The sequence below is a fragment of the Phyllostomus discolor genome, chromosome 3 (assembly GCF_004126475.2).
Source record: "Phyllostomus discolor isolate MPI-MPIP mPhyDis1 chromosome 3, mPhyDis1.pri.v3, whole genome shotgun sequence".
In the NCBI taxonomy this organism is placed as follows: Eukaryota; Metazoa; Chordata; class Mammalia; order Chiroptera; family Phyllostomidae; genus Phyllostomus; species Phyllostomus discolor.
The window spans coordinates 210307606-210326394 of record NC_040905.2 but is presented as its reverse complement, the minus strand read 5'-3'; the positions used below and the strand labels follow the sequence as shown (position 1 = coordinate 210326394).

At 54.9% G+C, this 18789-nt stretch overlaps 1 protein-coding gene across 19 annotated transcripts in view; it reads left to right on the top strand.

Annotated features, from left to right (window-relative positions):
• FNBP1 (formin binding protein 1) overlaps positions 1-18789 on the top strand; it is a 115391-nt gene that overhangs the window by 89288 nt on the left and 7314 nt on the right. For 2 of the 19 annotated variants that reach the window (XM_036022359.1, XM_036022357.1), the window contains exons 9-16: positions 3778-3975; positions 4966-5148; positions 7762-7845; positions 10361-10375; positions 14277-14386; positions 16969-17101; positions 18150-18271; positions 18582-18718. In XM_036022359.1, the coding sequence (XP_035878252.1) occupies positions 3778-3975; positions 4966-5148; positions 7762-7845; positions 10361-10375; positions 14277-14386; positions 16969-17101; positions 18150-18271; positions 18582-18718 (982 nt within the window). Of the gene's footprint in view, positions 1-3777; positions 3976-4965; positions 5149-7761; positions 7846-10360; positions 10376-14276; positions 14387-16968; positions 17102-18149; positions 18272-18578; positions 18719-18789 lie in introns of all 19 variants that reach the window. The other 17 variants (XM_036022358.1, XM_036022356.1, XM_028525748.2 and 14 more) reach the window with 15 other exon arrangements.

Genomic DNA, 18789 nt, shown 5'->3' with positions numbered 1-18789 from the left:
GTGTGTTGCTAAATCCAAGTGTCTGTTCTGAGTCTTCATTCAGGTTCTTAGTCAAGTTCGTCTTGGTGGCCTGTTTGCAGCCTGGGCCCCTGCTCACCTGCTCCCCCTTCGCTTGATTCCTCGGAGCCCACACGGTGGTGGCTTTCATCCTCCATCGCTGGTGTCGTCTCCTTTGCTGGTCTGTCTTCTTGTCGTTTAACCTTGGGGTCCTCCAGGGCTCGGACCTTAGCTCTTTCTGTTCCTCACACCCCGGCCTCTGCGGGGTCTGTGGCCTCCTGGAGCGGTGCGTCCCGTCTCTGAACTGACTCTACGGTTCAGCCCGGCCGTCTGCCCTGCATTCCAGGTTCATCTTCACACCTGCCAAGGGGCCCGTCCGCTTGGATGTCTGACAGGTGCCGCGAACCTGGCACATCCCAAACCGAACTGCTGACCTTTCCCACCAGACCAGTTCCTCCCACGGCCTTCACTGTCCCGAGACTGGCATGTCCGTCCTCCCGGGACCTGGGGGTCAGACTTGACCTTCCCCTTTTCTCACACCTGTATCAGTTTGATCAGCCGATCCCCTTGGCTTTACCTTCAAAACACATTCCAAGCCAAGTAGTTCTCACCACCCCCACTGTTTCTCTCCTGGGCCGGGAGCTCCCTCATCTGGGGTTACGCAGAAGGAGGCTGGGGGACCGCAGGAGACGCCCACCTCTCTCTCCTCCTTTGCCCCACCCCTGCCCCTGGCCCCGCTCCATTCTTCACACTGATCCTGGGGACCCTATTACAATAAGTCAGATCATGTCCCACCTCCTCCCGGACCCCCCCCCCCGCCCCACCTCTCTCAGAGGAAAAGCCAAGGTCGGCTGGAGCCTCCAAGCCTAACCTGTAACACCCTGAACTCCCTCCCCGTTTATCTTCCTGACACCCCCAGTTCTCGCATCTCCCCAGTTCCCCCGCCGCAGCGGCCTCGTGGGTGGTCCTTGAACCCTCCCAGCATGCTCCTTGCCTTGCCGCTCCCTCGGCCTGGAGTATCCCTCCCACAGATGTCTGCACGACCCCCGGCCTCACCTCCTTCCGGTCCTTAGCATGACTGTTTCGTCCTGTTCCGTGTCCTTTGGGAAGCCAAAGGTCGGATCTTTCTTAACCCACACAAGTCAGTTTGGCTCGCACAGTCTGTTCCTCTTCCCAGACACCCCTGCCGTGTTCTTGCTGTGCTTTTCAGGCTTATCTTTCGCGGATTTGGTTCTGGATAAGGTATATCAGGGTCTTGCCGCTTTGATCTCAGCTGTTCTTATTGTAGTTCTTATTTCTTCGTGCCTTCTTCATCTCTGCCTACTTCTGTTTAATTACTGTGATGTTCCTTTTTAAATTTCTCATCTTGAGAAACGCCGATGGCGTTTTTAGGAAACGATTCCCTGAACACCTGCTCCATCCCGTGCCTGTCACTGTCGTCCTCACCACGAGCCACCCAGGAGAGCCCTACACTCAGGGAGGCCGCAGCCCGCCCAGGGCCCTGGAGTGAAGGCGCCCGCCCCCCACAGCCCCAAGCCCTCATCCCCCCCCCGCCCCCCCCCCCCCCCCCCGCTCCTCTGATTCCCAGAACCAGCACAGTCCCGGCACACATCCGAACCTACTCACTCACTTATATGTGCCAGGTGCATTTCCGAAGAGGGAGACGGACAACAGCAAAACAAATGAGAACAGTATTTAGAGCGTTCTGGGAAACGATAAAGCAGGACAGGGTGATAGGGAGTGACGCCCAGGGGGCTGGGGTGGCCTTAGTTCAGGAGGGTCCCCCGGAGCGCAGACTTGGGGGTAAGAGGTGATTGAAGGACGATGTCAGCGGGACCAGGGGTCAGGGGAGAAAGCCCCCAGCGCTGTTACCCGCCTCTCCCCGCTCTGCGCAGTGTGTTGATCACACGAGGACCTGAAAGTCCGAACTGGTTTATTTACATAAGGGGACTTCCCCCTCACGCCACATGGCGGCCAGGTTTTCACCAGAACAGACGAAGGTCCTAGTCCCCAGCACAGCCGGGACTGCTCCTCTGCCAGGGGAGGCTGAGCCTCGCACGACAAGAACACAGGCTGGTTAGTTTTCCTCTCACGGAAAAGATTTCCACGGGCAGAGGGTCTCGCCAGGGCACCGGCAGGTGGTCCTCGTTTTCACAGACCCAGGCTCCTCCTCCTCCCAGTTCTCAGTTCTCGGTGATGCAAACTGGAAACCCAGAATGGCTTCCGGAGCTCCAGCCATCGCATCCAAATTCCAGAAAGCAGAACAGGCAGGCGGGCCCGTGCTGTCCCTTTAAAGAGCCTTCCCAAAATGGCACACTGTGCTTCAGGCTACGTCTCAGAGCCCTCAGGGGCCAGAGACAGGCGGCCCCCTCCGCTCCGCAGAACACCGAGGTGTGAACCTCTGCGCCCCGCGGCAGGGCGCCCCGCCCAGAGCCACGGTTCTTGTTCGTGAGAAGGAAGGGTGACAGCTCTCGGGACACAATTGACAGTCTGTGCGAGACCTACAAACAATTAGCTAAAATAACGGTGGCTAATTAAAAGATGGGCTTATGTTAAGTTGAAATCTTTTCAAATTTCCTTCTCTAGTTTTTTTTTTTAAACCAGATCATTGAACTAGAATGCTATCACAGATCACATGCGTTTTGGTAATATTTCATCTATACATCAATTTCTTTTTTTTTTAAAGATGTATTTATTTTCAGAGAGAGGGGAGGGAGGGTGCAAGAAAGGGAGAGAAATATCAATGTGCCAGAGATACATCCGTCAGTTGCCTCTCACACAACCCCCAGCTGGGGAGCTGGCCTGCAACCCAAGCATGTGCCCTGACTGGGAATCGAACTGGTGACCTTTCGGTTCTCAGGTTGGCACTTAATCCACGGAGCCACACCGGCCGGGGCCATTTCTTTATTTAGGACACCATGGCTGTGACTTTCTCACACACTCGTCCCCACCACCTGACTCGGAAGCCCCTGAGAACGTGTTGAACCCAGTGTCCCTAGCCGAGGGCGCGCTGTAGCATAGGCGTTTGGCTCATTGATTCACTCAGCAGCAGCCAGCCAGGGAGCAGGATGGAGTGGAGGAAGGGCGGGAGAATGCACACTCGAGCAGAGGAGAGACGGCGTGGTTAGGTCCGTGGAGTAAAATCAGGCAACAAGTTAACATCACAACAAGCCAAGAAAGTAGAGAGGTTATCTGCTCTTTGCTCTGACTTTGGATACGCTAGATTGCTTTAAGAACTTCTGAGCCCTGGCTGGCGTAGCTCAGTGGATTGAGCGCGGGCTGCGAGCCAGGCATCACAGGTTCGATTCCCAGTCAGGGCACATGCCTGGGTTGCAGACCTCGGCCCCCAGCAACCAACCGCACATTGATGTTTCTCTCTCTCTTTCTCTTTCCCTTCCCTCTCTAAAAAAAGATAAATAAAATCTTAAAAAAAAAAGAACTTCTGATAGGAAACAGATTTTTGGATTACTGTATTTTTCAAGGGAATTGCTTAATCATGGCCCCAATGTTTCTGTTTTTAGCCAAGTTGATCTTAATTAATAGTTGTTTCTCCAAGTGCAGAAAACTGGTTATTGAAAGTATCTTCAAACTTCAGCTCGGCATGTAACTTGACAAATTATTGTTTCTAATGCTAAAACCGCATCTGGAAGAATATCTGTCATCCATCAGCGGAACCCCCTGAAAGCAGCGCCTGCCTGCCTGCCTGCAGTGAGCGCGGCTCGCTGTGGGGGGCGCCGGCATGTCCCTGAGCGTGTTTGTGTGTGGCGGGTGTGCTTTCAGGACTCGCAGCTGGTCATAGAGGCTTACAAGTCGGGGTTCGAGCCACCCGGAGACATCGAGTTTGAGGACTACACTCAGCCGATGAAGCGCACCGTGTCGGAAAACAGCCTTTCCAACTCCAGAGGGGAGGGCAAAGCTGAGCCCAAGTTCGGCGGCAAAGCCAAAGGGAAGCTGTGGCCGTTCATCAAGAAAAACAAGGTATTTCCCGGCGGCTGGTGCCCGGCGCGGAAGGGGTCCGACCGAGTGGCAGGTCTTGACTTTGTCTTCTAGTCTTAAAGAACACAACAGCCACCTGGGATTCTAAGCCTGTAGCTTCCGAATGCAAAACAAACAAACAAACGAAAAACTAGTGTGTTACTTTCTTGGAAAACAGTATTTCTCTTCGGTGGTGGTCCCTTTGCCATGGCCATTTGTCTGATCTCACATGCACTGTCCCTCTACCGTGTCACCCGCACTAACAGATTCCCGACCTCCGCCACTCACCAGCGCTCCTGGGCGTCCCAGACGGCTGGCTGCCTGGGCCGGGACAGGGGACCGTGTGCAGAATTCCCGCAACCACTGACCAGCCTGTCTAATTGACCTTGTTCCCAGGGCTTAAATAACTTGGTTTTGAGTTCCTCTAACATGTGGGTCCATGAACATTTTCCATTTGCTTTTTCACGGTGTAGTGCGTAGGTGCATGCTGGCATTAACCGGGGCCGATGAGATGACGAACGCATCATTGCCGCTTTCGCCTTAGAGCAATGGACTCTAAGTTTCTTTAATTCTTAAAAAAAAAAAAAAAACTGTCTTGCTGTTTTCACAACTTTAGCCTCTAAGGTCTTTCATTTTCTCCCATCAAGCCGTGTAAGTTTAGGTGGTTCCGAAATACATACCCCTCTGGCTTCCACGGGATCGGAGTAACCGATTAGAACGATAATTTGCATGGGAATGCCTGCCTGCATGAGCGGCCTGTGGATTATCTCCTGCTGTTCTTCTGTCGCGTTACTTACCGAAACCCCCCACTCTCATCCTTCTCCTCCTTGTGACATGTCCTCCATGTTTTCTTTTGGACCATGGCCCCGAATATGTAATGGTTTGTGTTTTACTTGCTTTGGATTTCAAATATGATTTGATGCTCACTTTTGTTTTGTGTCTTATCTTCTCGTTTCTGATTTTTGCTGTCACTGCTCCATCTCTCACACGTAGCTTATGTCCCTTTTAACATCCCCCCATCAGCCTCCCCCTCCTCCCCCCGCCTCTGCCTCACCCTCTGCTGTTCCCAACGGCCCCCAGTCTCCCAAGCAGCCAAAGGAACCCCTCTCCCATCGCTTCAACGAGTTCATGACCTCCAAACCCAAAATCCACTGCTTCAGGAGCCTAAAGCGAGGGGTAAGTCCTGCTCCCGAGTCCCGTCTCTCTCGTGCCCCTTTGGTTGCATGTTTCGTCCTGCATAACTTATTTTGTTTGTGAATGGACCCACGGCGGCTTCCCATAACGCAAAGCCAACGAGAACCTGTGATTCGGGGTGCGCAGTGAGGGAGAAGAGGAAGAGAGAGGAAGCAGGATAGCAGGATGGAGGAAGGAGAGGGCCAGCCAGTTCGGAGTTCCTTTTGTCTGTAGGACATTCCGGAAGGACTGGGAGATGGGGTGTGAGAAGGCAGGGCAGGGTGCAGAGGTTTTTCTGGGTAATTCCTGGGCCGGTGCAAACTGGGTGAAGACACCACTCTCTGGGCTGTGCCTGGGGGTTGGCAGGGGAAACGAGGGTGAGCGCGGTTTCTCCAGCTGTTGGGGTGAGCGTAGAAGATGTTGGCGAAAAGTCCTGATAAAACGTCTGCCTGGAAAAGGAGGACGGACAGCCAGGCATCGAAGCCAGGGAGCCTGTTGCCAGCTGGGGCATCCGTCTGTCCGCAGCGAGAGAGACCGTCCCAACGCAGGCGACCCACAGCGGGTGTGGCCGAGGCTCGGGCGCGCCCTTTGCAGGATGACTGCGTGCGCTTCAGCCCAGGTTCCGTGGCCTTGACCCCGGGACCCACCCAGAGTAGATGGCAGTGTGGAGGGAGATCTGAATGAAGTGACAGGTCGTGTCCCGAATAAAGCTAAACTGTTGGTCCAGCCGAAGCTGCCCCCAAGCATGCTTTATAGCGAAGGATGAAGTGAGGCCGTCAGGAGTGGACAGTCAGCCCCTTGACCCGGCCGGAGAGGGCCTCTGGGGGCCGGTGCCAAGGAAGCCGCTGCCCAGCTGTGGCGGGACGTGCGCTGGCACAAACTCAAGTTCCACTTTTCCCTCCCGTGTAAAGAAGGATGCAAATATGTAATAGATGACTGAGCTGTTCCCGTTCAAGTAAGGGACGGAGACCCCACGGCTTTACGTGCGGAGTGATAAACAGAGCACAGCTGGTGGAGGAGCTGCCGTGTTCCCGGCCCCCGGCCCACCAGGCGCAGACTGGGAAGCTCCGTTTCCCGGGGGCGTCGGGGCAGCCGTGGGGAGAGCCCGAGGGCAGCTGCATGGGAGGAGCCCTTCCACGGGAACGCTGGGTGCGCCCGGCCCCACAGGCAGATCCGGAGTGCCCTGGCTCTCAGAACCCCCCAGCCGTCCCCATTGGTTCCTGGAGAACCTGCCCCCTGTGACCAGGGTGTTTTTGCTGGACCGGACGGTTCGCCATTGAAACCGTACATCAGTTAACCCACCACCGGCACCTCCGAGGCCTTGACGGGCACTCGGTTATGATATTTGTAATAAACACCTCCACACGGTCCTGCGGCCCCTCGCGGTGGAGGGTGCCGGCTGTTGGTGACAGTGTGTCCCCGCAGCCGTTGTGTTCCTCTCTCGGCCTCAGCCTGTGGGTCGCACGGGGTTTCCGACTGTTCCCTGCTGTTCTCTGAATGTTTCGGAAGTACAGTGGTCAGTAAGTGTCGCAAAGGGTGGCGAGAAAAAACCACGCCAGAACACAGTGAGATAGAGTTAAAGGTCCCCTCCGCCCCCCCCATTTCTTTTTTTACCATAGCAAGATGAATATTGTTTCTTATTCCTCGAATCTGTGTTCAGCAAAGCTCTGTTTAAACAGTGTCCTGAACAGTGAGTGTGTTTTCTTACACACACACACACTCTCAAAATATTAGTAAATAAATAGAAACACAGTTTTATTTCCCTTATTATGTTAGTTGGGGTGAGAGTTGATGTCCCTTCAGGAAGTAGCTGTGCAAAAAAAAAAAAGAAAGAAAGAAAAGAAAAGAAAAAGGAACAGGAAAAAATGACGAAGGACATGCATCGTGGAAGTAAGATCAGGAAGTGAAAACAAGAACCAAATCGGAAGTTTGGGGAAATAATTTCTTTTAAAGCAATTTCAAAACCGAAGGTACACGGTTTACTGGATCCATGAGTAAAATGACTCAGTCCTGGCTACTGTTTTGTTTGTTCTACTTTTTAACTTCAAGACTATGGTGCCAAAGTCAGGAAAAGTACCCCGGGAAGGTAATGACTCTGTGATTTGAATGTGTCTTTGCATTTGACCCTGTTTGCAGCTCTCAGGTCCGGATTCAAATAATTTGTTCCTGTTACCAAAATGTATACATTTTGTGCAAACGCTTCTCAGCTGATTTTGTTTCTAAGTAACTCAACAGGATAAAATATTTATCCTGTTGTAAACCGGTATCCTTGTTGTAAACTGGTGACACTCGTAAGAAAACTTTGTTGCGCTGACCATCTTTAAAGATTGGCATGCCTCTTGAGCATTATTAACCATGATTTTATCCTTACCCCAGAAAGTATGTTGTCAATTTGCAATCTACAGAGGGTCATTTTATTGTCTTAAATTGAGATTTTTTTTTTCCTCAGTTTGAGCAAAGGAACTTCTAAATCTAAATATGGACCTGTTTGCCCCGTGGTTTAGAGTGAACCGTACGGGAAAATGCCATCAAAGTTGCTCACGTGATTTCGAGAACCCTCACCGACTATTTTTCCTTTTGTTCGTGTTCTCTTGTTCTCTCGCTGGCTATTGGCAGACTCAGTCTTTCTGTGTTCACAAAGAACTCACGAAGAGGACGATAGGGAAACCCACGTATGCTTTTGAAGCTAGGGACTATGTTGTAAGTTCACCCGTGACGGCCGGCTCGCAAGTCACGGCACAGGCACTAACCCCAGTGACACCGCCAAGACTGGGGACCCGGGGACACTCGCTAATGCTTCCACCGAGACATGACATTCTCGATTGAGAGACCTGGACACGGGGGTTGGGGGGGGGGGGAGCCTGATTGTGTAAATTCCGCCCCAGGCTACTCCCTCCGGGAAACTTGCATGGGAAAAGGAACCAAACTCCCCAATAACGATCAGACTTCCTAAAAATGTCGCTGAGCGGAGCTTGGTTTGATGCCCTCCTCACGGACGGCGGCTGCCGTCTGAGATGTCACCGGGGTGGCTTTTACGGCAGAGCCTCCCCTCCCAAAATGCAACCGCAGGGCGTGGTCGCAGGAGGATGGCACTTGTGCGGCATGGTCACCCGTGTCCACTCCTGTGACAGCTGACCCCTAAGGGGGTCGTGCCAAAATCTGTGGAGCATGAGCAAGGTCCTAGAGGAGGGACATGGTGTCCCGTGGACCTTACACACAGTGCTTAGCCGCTTATTGTCACTGTCCCCTTTCTGTGAACTTGAGGTTAGTACCTGTGACTGCCCCGTAACACATGGACGCGCCAGCTCTGTGTTCCCGCCTGTGCTGTTGACACTCGTGGCTCCCCAGGCTCCGTAACTGTCACCCGACACTGACAGCCTTTCCGTTCTCCGGGTGCCTCGCCACGCCCCGTACTTGGCCTTTAAAAATGCCCTCTTAACAGACGATTCGGTTTTTAATTCTAAGTGATCTAACCGGCTGACTTACAGCGTGAAACCGAGAACCCGTCTACGGCGGGGAAGCGGGACACGTCCCACGATTCGGTGTGGCCCATTCCTGTGGGGAGCGGTTCTCAGCCCTAACACCTTGTTACTGTAACGAAGCGCTAATCTTCCTAGGCTGTTCCTTCTGATGATCGGGTCCCCGTGGTTTGGAAGGCCTAAGAGTACGTAACTTGAAATAACAGAAGGAGCCCCACAGAGAGCAGACAGTGTGTGCCAAGTTCAAATCTCGGTTCTCCGCCTCGGCGATGTTTGGCTGTGGCGTGTGAGAAAACATTTGTCTGTGGCCGTGTGCTTGTGGTCGGGAAGGTGTTTGCAAATCCGTCTGCTGTGCCCCGTAAGTGTCGTCTGGGAGGAGCTCTCCGGTGGCGGTGACCGGACCGACCTGTGCCAAGTTCCCAGGGGGCAGGGGGCGGGGAACAGGGAGCGGCGGCTGCCCGCAGCACAGCACGCGTGGGGCTGTCTGCACCTTTTCCCTCAAAAGCTTCATCCCACAACTCTTTCCCTTAAAATCTTCTCTTTCTTCAGGCAGGCAATGTCTCCCAAAGCTCACTGCCTATTTACAAAGAAGTGTCAACTCTGAGTCAATGCCGATAATAAGGCTTCCTGAATATGGTTAGGGAGTTTTGAACACCCTCCCTCCTAATTTAACACGAAAGGGCACTTTCTGCGATACTTGGTCTCCGACGTATTTTTGGATCCTGCTTTCAGGATCCACCCTCGGCCCGAACTTTGAGGACTGATAACAGCTAAGCACCAAGTGTGCGCACGGATCCCTCAGGACACTGCCCGGCAGCCACAGACGGGTCTTACCTGTTCGTGAACACACAGGCGTCCCTTTTCCTAACTTGGAGATGCCATTTAACCTGTTTAGGGTCCGGGAATCCCTACACCTTTGCTAGCCTTAAGGTCCAACTGCAGGTGGTTGGTCAAGGAAGCCACGGCAAGGCGGAGGAGCCCTTGGCCGTTGAGCCAGGTGGTTCTCTCGTTCCCAAAGCCGGCTTTTCCAGAGCAGCTGCTCCCACTGAGCTCCCCAAACGCCACGTCGCCCCTGTGGCGGGGGCTTGAGGTCCCTGGAAAGCCTCTGGTGGTCATGCCCCTTGGTGTGCCTGTGCTCTGGTGGTAGGTGACAGCCTCGTCCCTCTGCCTCCGGCCTGGTGCTCGGGGGCCTCCTGGCTCCCGGAGGCCACTGCTCAGAGCAGCTTCCAGCCCTTGGTTCCCTGCCCACCAGTCTGAGAGTTTGCCCAGGTGCCTGTGAGAGAGCCAGTGTTCATCTGTATTGCATTTCCTCGACAGGAACACACAACCTGTGCGTTGTAGGAGTCACTGGTTTTCAGACTCTCGTAGTCCGTAGCAAGTTTGGTGAACACAAGACCGGGCGGTTATTTTTGTGTTTTCTGACCATTTCCTGTCCCTGACGACAACACGTACTCCGGTTTCCATGCGGGCTGATGGGGACCCCAGGGCACTGCCAACCGGAACCCTGCTCCACCCCGCCCTTCGCCCTGGCGGCATGGCAGCGAGGGGAGGGTTCGGCGGGGACCGGCCCCTCGTGGGAACTTTGCACAGATCCGCCCCGAGTCATTTCCACGAGGCAACAGATGGATGTGTGTGACGACGCGGGGGAGCCGGCCGAGGTCTTCTTCTGACGTGTTGTTTCTCTCTCTCTCTCTCTCTCTCCCCTCCCCGTTCCCCCCTTCCGTTTGCACGTGAAGCTTTCTCTCAAGCTGGTAAGCACAGCCACCCCTGCATGCCCCGAGTCCGGCCGGGCCTCCTGCTGCGCGGTCTGTGGGTGCTCCGCCCTCGCGGCCCGTCCGCAGAGCCCGCTGGCGACTCGCGTTGCTCTCGTGTGTGTGTGCTCCTGTCCCTTTCCTGGTCACCCCTTCGGAACACCGAGGCTGAGAGGCTAATGGACCTTAATCTTTTCCAGTTGCTACGAACATTAATGCTTAACTCATGATCTGGGTGTTGGGATTGTTCTTTTTCCCTTTTTTTTTTTTTTCACTATTGGGACCTTAAGAGGATGACACACGCTGGTGAGCTTTATTTAAACATGAACGTAAATATTAAGTAATGGGGAGTTTATTTATTGGATCATTTAGAATAAAATTAAATTGAATCGTGGTAAGACGCTCCTTCCCATGAGCCACAGAGCTGAGGACATCCTCTGGGAGCCCCGGGGGGCACAGCCGGGGTGACCCCAGTCTCAAACTCGGGTCCAAGGCCGCCTGTGACAGCGGAAACCCTGGCGTCTCCCAGGCGCTACCTAAATGCATAAGCACCCTGTGCATGGCTGACTCAAGAAGCCACAGGGGGGGTTCCCGGCCCGTGGAAAGAGCACCCCGAGCCTTTCCATGCTGTTCGACTCGGTGTGCCGGGCTCTCGCCACCTAACCGTGTAGCCCTAGTAAATGAACTAATCGTTACGTGTCTTGAAAGAAAACTGTAACCCACATAACCCTAACTACACTTCAGATGTGCATAAGCTACATGGTGTTTTCAAACCTCACGGCGGAGACTGTCCTGAAATCACAGGCGGTGGCACACGGTGACAATTCAGCCAGGAACTCGATGAGCGGTTTGCGCCCCGCCGTTGACAACTCAGGGAGCCGTTCACGGTTATTGTCCTGTACACATGGGCACGTGACTGTGTACACACCCACGCGTGTACAGGGTTTCTGCAGCCAGATGCCGGGTTTGGCCACCGGCCCAAACCTAGAGAAAGCGAATATTTTATTGAATTGACCGTTTCTTAGACCGAGATAAAAATCTCGAGACAAGTCCTTGGTCGGGGACAAGAAGGAGAAATCTAGATGCTTCAATTCCAGTGTGAATCTGGGAGACGCTGGACCCGTTGACCGGGCGTCTCTCAGATGCCAGGGGCTCCTCCTTGCCCTTTATTTGTCCTTCTGCTGGGGTGTTACCAGCAGAAGACAACGATATTGGGCAGTCTGTCTGATTTGAGAGACAAATCATTTTACCAGCCTGGCGTTGAATTGTTGCTGTGTACCATTACTCTGCAGCCGATAAAGAAGTAAAGTGTCACGCACACACGGCTTAGGTGCAAAAACAGTAAATCTCAAAAAGCAGTTTGTTCTCATGCTCCTCGGGGCGGGGGGGGGGGGGGGAGGGGTGTCCCTGGGGAGCACGTGTTCGGTTCCAGATGCCATACAACAAGGCCAGGGCCCCCCCATTCTCTGCACCCCGAGGTGCTCTGGGCATTTTGGGACATGTGTTCTGACTCAAAGCTATACATATAAATTCTTTCCTGGCAAAATGAATCCTGGGTCAGGGCATCGTTGAAAGGAATTCAGGCTTCGGAAAGCTCATTGGACAAAGTGACCCCTGCAGACACTTGCAGAAACCCTGAGTTTCTGTGGATCTAGAAGAAGCCGAGGACCTGAGTCTCCACGCGCAGCACGAAGTTGGTGGGAGGCACAGTCCCCGAGATCAGCTTTTAAAGAACCACGCAGAAACACGGAGGACCTAGGGAGAGGGACCCGGTTGGCCCGTTAGACTGACTTTCTAATCCACTGCAAAGAACTCGTTGATTTATTACTGAATTACTTTAGTTCTGCGAATAACCAGGCTCGCACTGTTGTTGCCTGGGGCACCTGTGAGTGAGTCGCAGCTGCCGTGTGTTTTACTCACTCGGTTCATTGCAGCTGTTTGCACACCAGCTCGAATCGCACACCTGTCCCGCCCAGCCCCGAGCCCTTTAGTATAGGAGCCACTCACCACCACCGGTAGCTGTTTCCACTTCAGCTGATTAACAGTCAGAATTTAAAACTCAGTTCCACCGTTGCCCCAGCCACTGTCCAAGTGCTCAGTAGCCACGGGCAGCCACCGGAGGGGACAGGGCAGACAGGGGGCATTCCTGTCGCTGCAGAAAGAGTTCCTTTGGGCTCAGCACGTGGTAAGGCTCAGGGAGGGTCAGGGACCTCACGGCCGCACCTGCTGCTCGGGGCCCGGCTGCTGCCCCGGTGTGTCTCCCCCTGGGTTCGGTGGCGTCCTGGCACCGAGCAGCAGCACCGAGCAGAGCCCACCGCGGCTCCGGAGGGCGGGCTGCCCTGCCCTGAGTCCACACAAGAAGGAATGCTGGGCGTTCAGGCTCAGCGGTGGGATTGAGCGAATGGAAGAGCCCGTGACCCAGGTTTCGAGTATCCTAACACAACAGTATATGGGAAGGATTTATTTTTACATTGAAGATTAGTTTGCTGCATTTTCATTGTAGAGGTGAATTGGATTTCCTTGGTGTGGCATTAGGGAGCAGTCACTTGCTGTCTGGTTTTACTCCCATCTTCTCTCTCTCTCTCTCTCTCTCTCTCTCTCTCTCACACACACTTACACACTCACACACACTCATCCTCTCTCACACATGCACACTTTGAGAGCATTAGCGGAAAGGTCTGTCTTTGTGCAGCCCTGGCACTAAACTATTTGCTGAATCACACACGCTGCCAGCCCAGCCTCCTGGCATTTTGTCAGGAGCAGCCCAGGCACTTGAGTCGCCAGCCCCCCGGGGAAGCTGCTTGGCAGCCTCAGCCCGATGGGGGGGTGACATCCTGGAGGTCCCTTCCCTCCCACCCACTCCCCACGCCAGCCCCACCTGCCCTTAGTCGGCTCCAAAGTCAAGTCTCTCATCTAAAGAAAGGCCCTGGCTGATCTGTGGTTATCACATAAGCTCTTCTTTCTTTATGAAAACTGCCTCACTGCAGTAAAAGCACTTGACCGCCACGTAGCTTCTGGCAGGAGCACGCACGTGAGTCCAGAAGCTCACGGCTGGCGCGTTCCGCTCAAATCGCACGCACAGGGGAAAGATGGGAGTTGTTTCCCTTTCAAGGGAACCAAGATATCGAAATACACTTCTGACGGACTGGGAGCAGCTGAGCTTGCTCCCGCGCCCTGTGGGAGGGCAGCCCCTGTGAATCTCCAAGATTACCCAGAAACGGCCAGAAAGACGCGGCCAGGCTTGCAGCGGCAGCGGCAGGCCGCCGGAGAGCACATGGGGCGGGGGAGGGGTGGGGGATCTGTTTTTTAAATGTCCTTTTCACCCACATCCTCTGAGGAACTAGATGTCCCATCTGTCACTTCCCGGGGATGGGAACTTTTGGCCTCAGCCTGTGCAAAGAGACGGGAAGGAATACTCAGACCGGGGAGCGGGGTGGCAGCGGGGTGGCAGAGCAGAACCTGCCACGTGGAGCAGTGGACGGGGTGGGGGTGGGGGGTACGCACCCCTGTTTCGTAGGAAGAAAACCTAAACTCCAGGCTTCCTTGAAACTGCAGTGTTGCCACCAACACTGGCAGTGAAGCGAAGGATCTGTCTCAAAATTGGTGTTCGGATCCTCCCCGGGGTCAGGAGTATTCCTTCCTCTCTCCTCCCTGCAGCATCACTCCTGCCTTTTGGGAGATGCCCCCGGGCAGCCTCTGTGCTACCGGAGCGGCCTTGGGGCTGGTTTGCATGCACTGGTTCCGCCTGCCTCTGGGCTGGTGTGTGGGAAAGGGCCTGCGGCCGTGCGCACCCCCTGGGGCCTGGGGCCTGGGGCCTCCACCCTCCGCCCTCCGCCCTGCAGGCCGGCCTCCCGGTCCTCCCGCAAGGCTCCTTCTGGCTTATTTCTGTTTGCATCTGCAGGGCTCCACGCCGGAGGACTTCAGCAACCTCCCACCTGAGCAGAGAAGGAAAAAGCTCCAACAGAAAGTCGATGAACTAAACAAAGACATTCAGAAGGAAGTGGATCAAAGGTAGAGTGGGCCATTAAGAAATTCAAGTTCAGCCCTGGCCGGTGTGTGTCTGTTGGTTGGGCGACGTCCCGCAAACCGAAGGTTCACGGGTTCGATTCCCTGTCAGGGCACATGCCTGGGTCGCGGGTTTGGTCCCCGGTCGGGGGCGCATGCAGGACACAGCCGATCCATGTTTCTCTCCTTCTCTTTCTCCCTCCCTTCCCCACTCTGGAATCACTAAAAGAAAAAAAAATTAAAAGGAAGAAGGAAAAACGAAGAAATTCAAGTTCCGTTTGGAAAGACGGGAAGTCCTAAACTAGATTTTAACAGAAGCGCTTCTTTCCGCCACGGGTTGTATCGGAGGCGGTCTGCTGGGTCACCTTATTACTGCCTGGGAGCGGGTTGACCAGCAGGCTTTATTCTGAGTTTAGGGAACTAAATACATAGGATAACCTCTCTTATCATGAGTGTGTCGGTTGGTTTTCTTGTGCAAACGAGGAAAAGAGACCGGGCTCCCACCCGCTTGCTGGCCCCCACATCCCAGCTCTGGGTCCACAGCGGGCTTGTCCCTCTGGTCAAGGGTGAGTGACAACGGGCCTTCCCGCAGGCGCTCACGCCCTCTCGTCCTTCCGTGAACAGGACTCCAGAGGACAAGTCACAGCACGTCTCACACACACGCCCTGCCCTTAGGGGTGTCTCAGGTCCTGGCTGCTCCTGGCTCCCACCGGAGGGCGCCCCATTTTCTGAGCTGCTGTGTGAGTTTGCTCCTGGGGATGGTGGATGGGTGCCCGGGGAGGAAGAGATGTGGAAAGATGTGCTCTCTTTTCATTGGCACTTCCCTCCCTGTGTGTATAAGCTGCGCCTCTTCCACACCGCCTAGGGGATGTTTGTTCGTGATCCGGACTGGAGACCCCTTTATTAATTGTCTCTGGCCTTAAGTTACACGTTCTCACTGAGTGAGTCGGGGGGATTACTCCTCTCCCAGAGACTTGAACTTGAGGTTTCATGCCCCACGCACAGGCCACACGCTGGCCCTGCAGGAACCGAGCTGTATGGAAGCCAGGTTCAACCTCGGCGATGCCAGAAGCAAACAAAAGGGGAGGCAGTGCCGTTTCCATGCGTGCAAAGCAGGCAGCTTTCTCTTCTTTTCCTCTGTTAGAGCGGCTCCTGGAAAATGGGGAAAACGGGTCGTTTTGTCATTTTACAAACACGGGTTCAGTGCATAAGAAATGGCACACATATAATTAACTTTGTTCTCGTTTTGTATTAGGATATATTTCAGGAAATGCCCATTTTCTCTTTGTGCTTTTTATTCGATGTAGAACTAAGCACAAGAGTGTTTATAAATATATAAACCAAGTAAACCTCTTGCTGTTTGCTAAGGGGCCAGTGGTAGTTTGCACACAGGAGCGAGAAGTTAGGACTCTGGGACCTGTGGTGACATTTTATAGGGTGTTGACAGGCTCATTGTCCAACCCTTTGGAGAGAAATCTGCCTGCCGCTGGGGTCCTGGCCGTGGGACCCGGTTAACCTTAACCCCACAGCAGCACAAGACATGAGACATGCTGTCTGAGGAAGGAGACGGAGCCACGTAAGGGAGCTGGGACTGCAGGGCGCCGAGGGCTCTCGTGGGACGGTGGCCTTGGGGCGGGGGGGCAGTTCTGTGAAGCCCCCAGGGGCCGGCAGGGCGTCCGGGCTGCCATGCGAGAAGGTGGGTGGAGAGGTGTTGAGGACCCGTGGAAATCCTCTTCCTGTCAGTGCTGTGTTTTCAGTTAGACTCTTTCCCACGGCTCAAAATAGGGTTTGGTGTGTGGTCTCGCGCTGCACCACTGGCTTAGCTTTTCTTGCCCAAACTTGTTAAAATTGGCAGAATCCTTTGCTCTAGACTTGTAACAGATCACGCCCTACCGAAAGCCCCTTGAAGCCAGAGCTCCTGTTGGCAGAGTTCTGTGGTGCTGGCGGGACCCCGAGCAAGCCCGCCCTGCTCCCCTGGGGCTCCCTCGCTCAGGCCCCGGGGGTGCGGGGGGTGGGGGGGGGCTCCCCAGGCACAAGTTCAGGAGGGGCATGGGGTCCTGCGTGTGTAGCTTGGAAGCTCTGTTGCCTGCCCGTCACCGGCACCCACTGTGAGGTCCATTTCGTAGCAGCCGACATAGTGGGTCCCACCGTAAAACTGTCAAAGCCATTAGCTAAGTTTCTTCATGAAGTGAACAGGTCGCAGCCCACAAAGACCACGACGCCAGCTGTAGTTTTGGTTTGTGCGAAGCATGCGCACGTGGAACGTATTTGCATTTTGTTTTTATTGTTTGGGGCAAAGGGAGGGGCAGGGTCGATTCGTGTTTCCTCCTCGCCGAAGACGAGGGGGAGACCCCATTCCGAAAAGGCGATCGAAGCTTCCCTCGCCGTCTCTGGACCACACGGGCTTGGGGGGCAGGGTCCCTAGAGAGAAGTTCCTGAGGGGGCACTGACCCCGACGTCCCCGTCCGGGCCACACTCAGACACGGTCCTCCCACTCACACGCTTCCCGAGGCGACTGCGGACTCTACGTGGCTGGCGACAGCGACCTTCCCACACCTGGCTCACACTTCCTTCTTTTTTTTTTTCAGAGATGCTATAACGAAAATGAAAGACGTTTACCTAAAGAACCCTCAGATGGGAGACCCGGCCAGTCTGGACCACAAATTAGCAGAAGTCAACCAAAATATAGAAAAGCTGCGTCTGGAGGCCCAGAAATTTGAGGTAGGGGGGAGCTGGCTCGGGGGCGGGCCCTTCCTTCCCCGGGACGGAGGCCCCTGGGGACACCGGGGGGTCGCCCCTGAGTGTCTGCGTCCGGGCACATCCTGTTTTAACGGTGTCCTTTCAGACGGGCACTGTTGGAAGTGGCCTTTATGTGGCTCCAGTGTTGTTGTTTTTTTTAAGATTTTATTTATTTACTTTTAGACAGGGAAGGGAGGGAGAGAGAGAGAGAGAAACATCAATGTGTGGTTGCTGGGGGTCATGGCCTGCAACCCAGGCATGTGCCCTGACTGGGAATCGAACCTGTGACACTTTGGCTCACAGCCCGCACTCAATCCACTGAGCTACGCCAGCCAGGGAAGCATAGGTTATTTCTATCAATGAAGGGCAAATAGGGCTTTTTCATTGTGTCTGGACTCTGTCAATAAGTACTAAATGTTTGAGTTTTCGGAGCCCAGAAATGCCCTTTTCCGATCATTTGCCATCTTTTGCCTTTTGAGCAGTGTGGCTATTGAAACCGAGCAGTGCAGCTAGTTCAAATGTTACTGAAGGTAATTTTATCCACTTCAATGTCCTCTGTACAAGTTTCTTCACTATTAAAAAAGAAAAAGCTGCCCTTCTTAAAAGAAGGGAATAGAAAAGGGAAGTGTGGCTTTCACACTGAGTCACCGCTCAAGAGTGGCAGTGCCCCCACGCTTCCTGGTGTGACCTCATGGTCACTGTACTGGGGGAACCCCAGAAGGAACTAAAAGTGATTTATCCAAAATCACCACAGCCGTTCAATGCCCAAGAGGTCAAGGCACCCTGTGTCTCGCCTGCCCCCTGTGGGCAGGTGCCGAAATACATCCACCTCTCCTGCTCAGGACGGGGTGGAAGCAGCTGGCCGCCATTGAGTCCGCTTATAAAATGCAAAACACCGGGGGCCCGCCCCCGTGTGGTCCTTCTGTGTCCGAGTCCATGATCAAGAGCAGCCCCGACTGGCGGCTCCGGACTCCAGGGTGGCGCCCCCAGCTGAACTCAGGCCCGGGTCCCCCGGGGCTTCTGTTTCCAGGCCTGGCTGGCGGAGGTGGAAGGCAGGCTCCCAGCCCGCGGCGAGCAGGCCCGCAGGCAGAGCGGGCTGTACGACGCCCAGAGCACCCCGACCGTCAACAACTGCGCGCAGGCCCGGGAGAGGTACCGTATGGACGCAGCCTTGCCCGCTCTCTGGCTGGCGGGCAGCGCCGCTTTTGCTTCTCGGTTCTGGGGTCTGCAGACGAGCGTGAGGCGCGTGTCGAGCACCCACGTGTCTGTGACGGTGGACCTGTGACTCCCCCCTGCCACGAGGCGGTGTCTGACGCCACGGGGGAGGCAGGAGGATTGGAGCCCGTGTTAGTTCCGGGCGCTGCGCTCTGGCGGGGCGGGGCGGGGCGGGGCGGGGCGGGGCCAGCGTCCTCGCGGGTGGGTCGGTTGCTATAGTTGCTGCGCGGTTTGCTTTCTTGAGCAGCCCGGATGGCAGTTACACGGAGGAGCAGAGTCAGGAGAGCGAGGTGAAGGTGCCCGCCCTGGACTTCGACGACGAGTTCGACGACGAGGAGCCCCTGCCAGCCATCGGGACGTGCAAAGCCCTCTACACGTTCGACGGTAATGCCCCGCCGCTGCGTCACCCGCCTCTTCCGGCCTGGCTGGGCCCGGCCACCTGCGCTTTCGGCGAC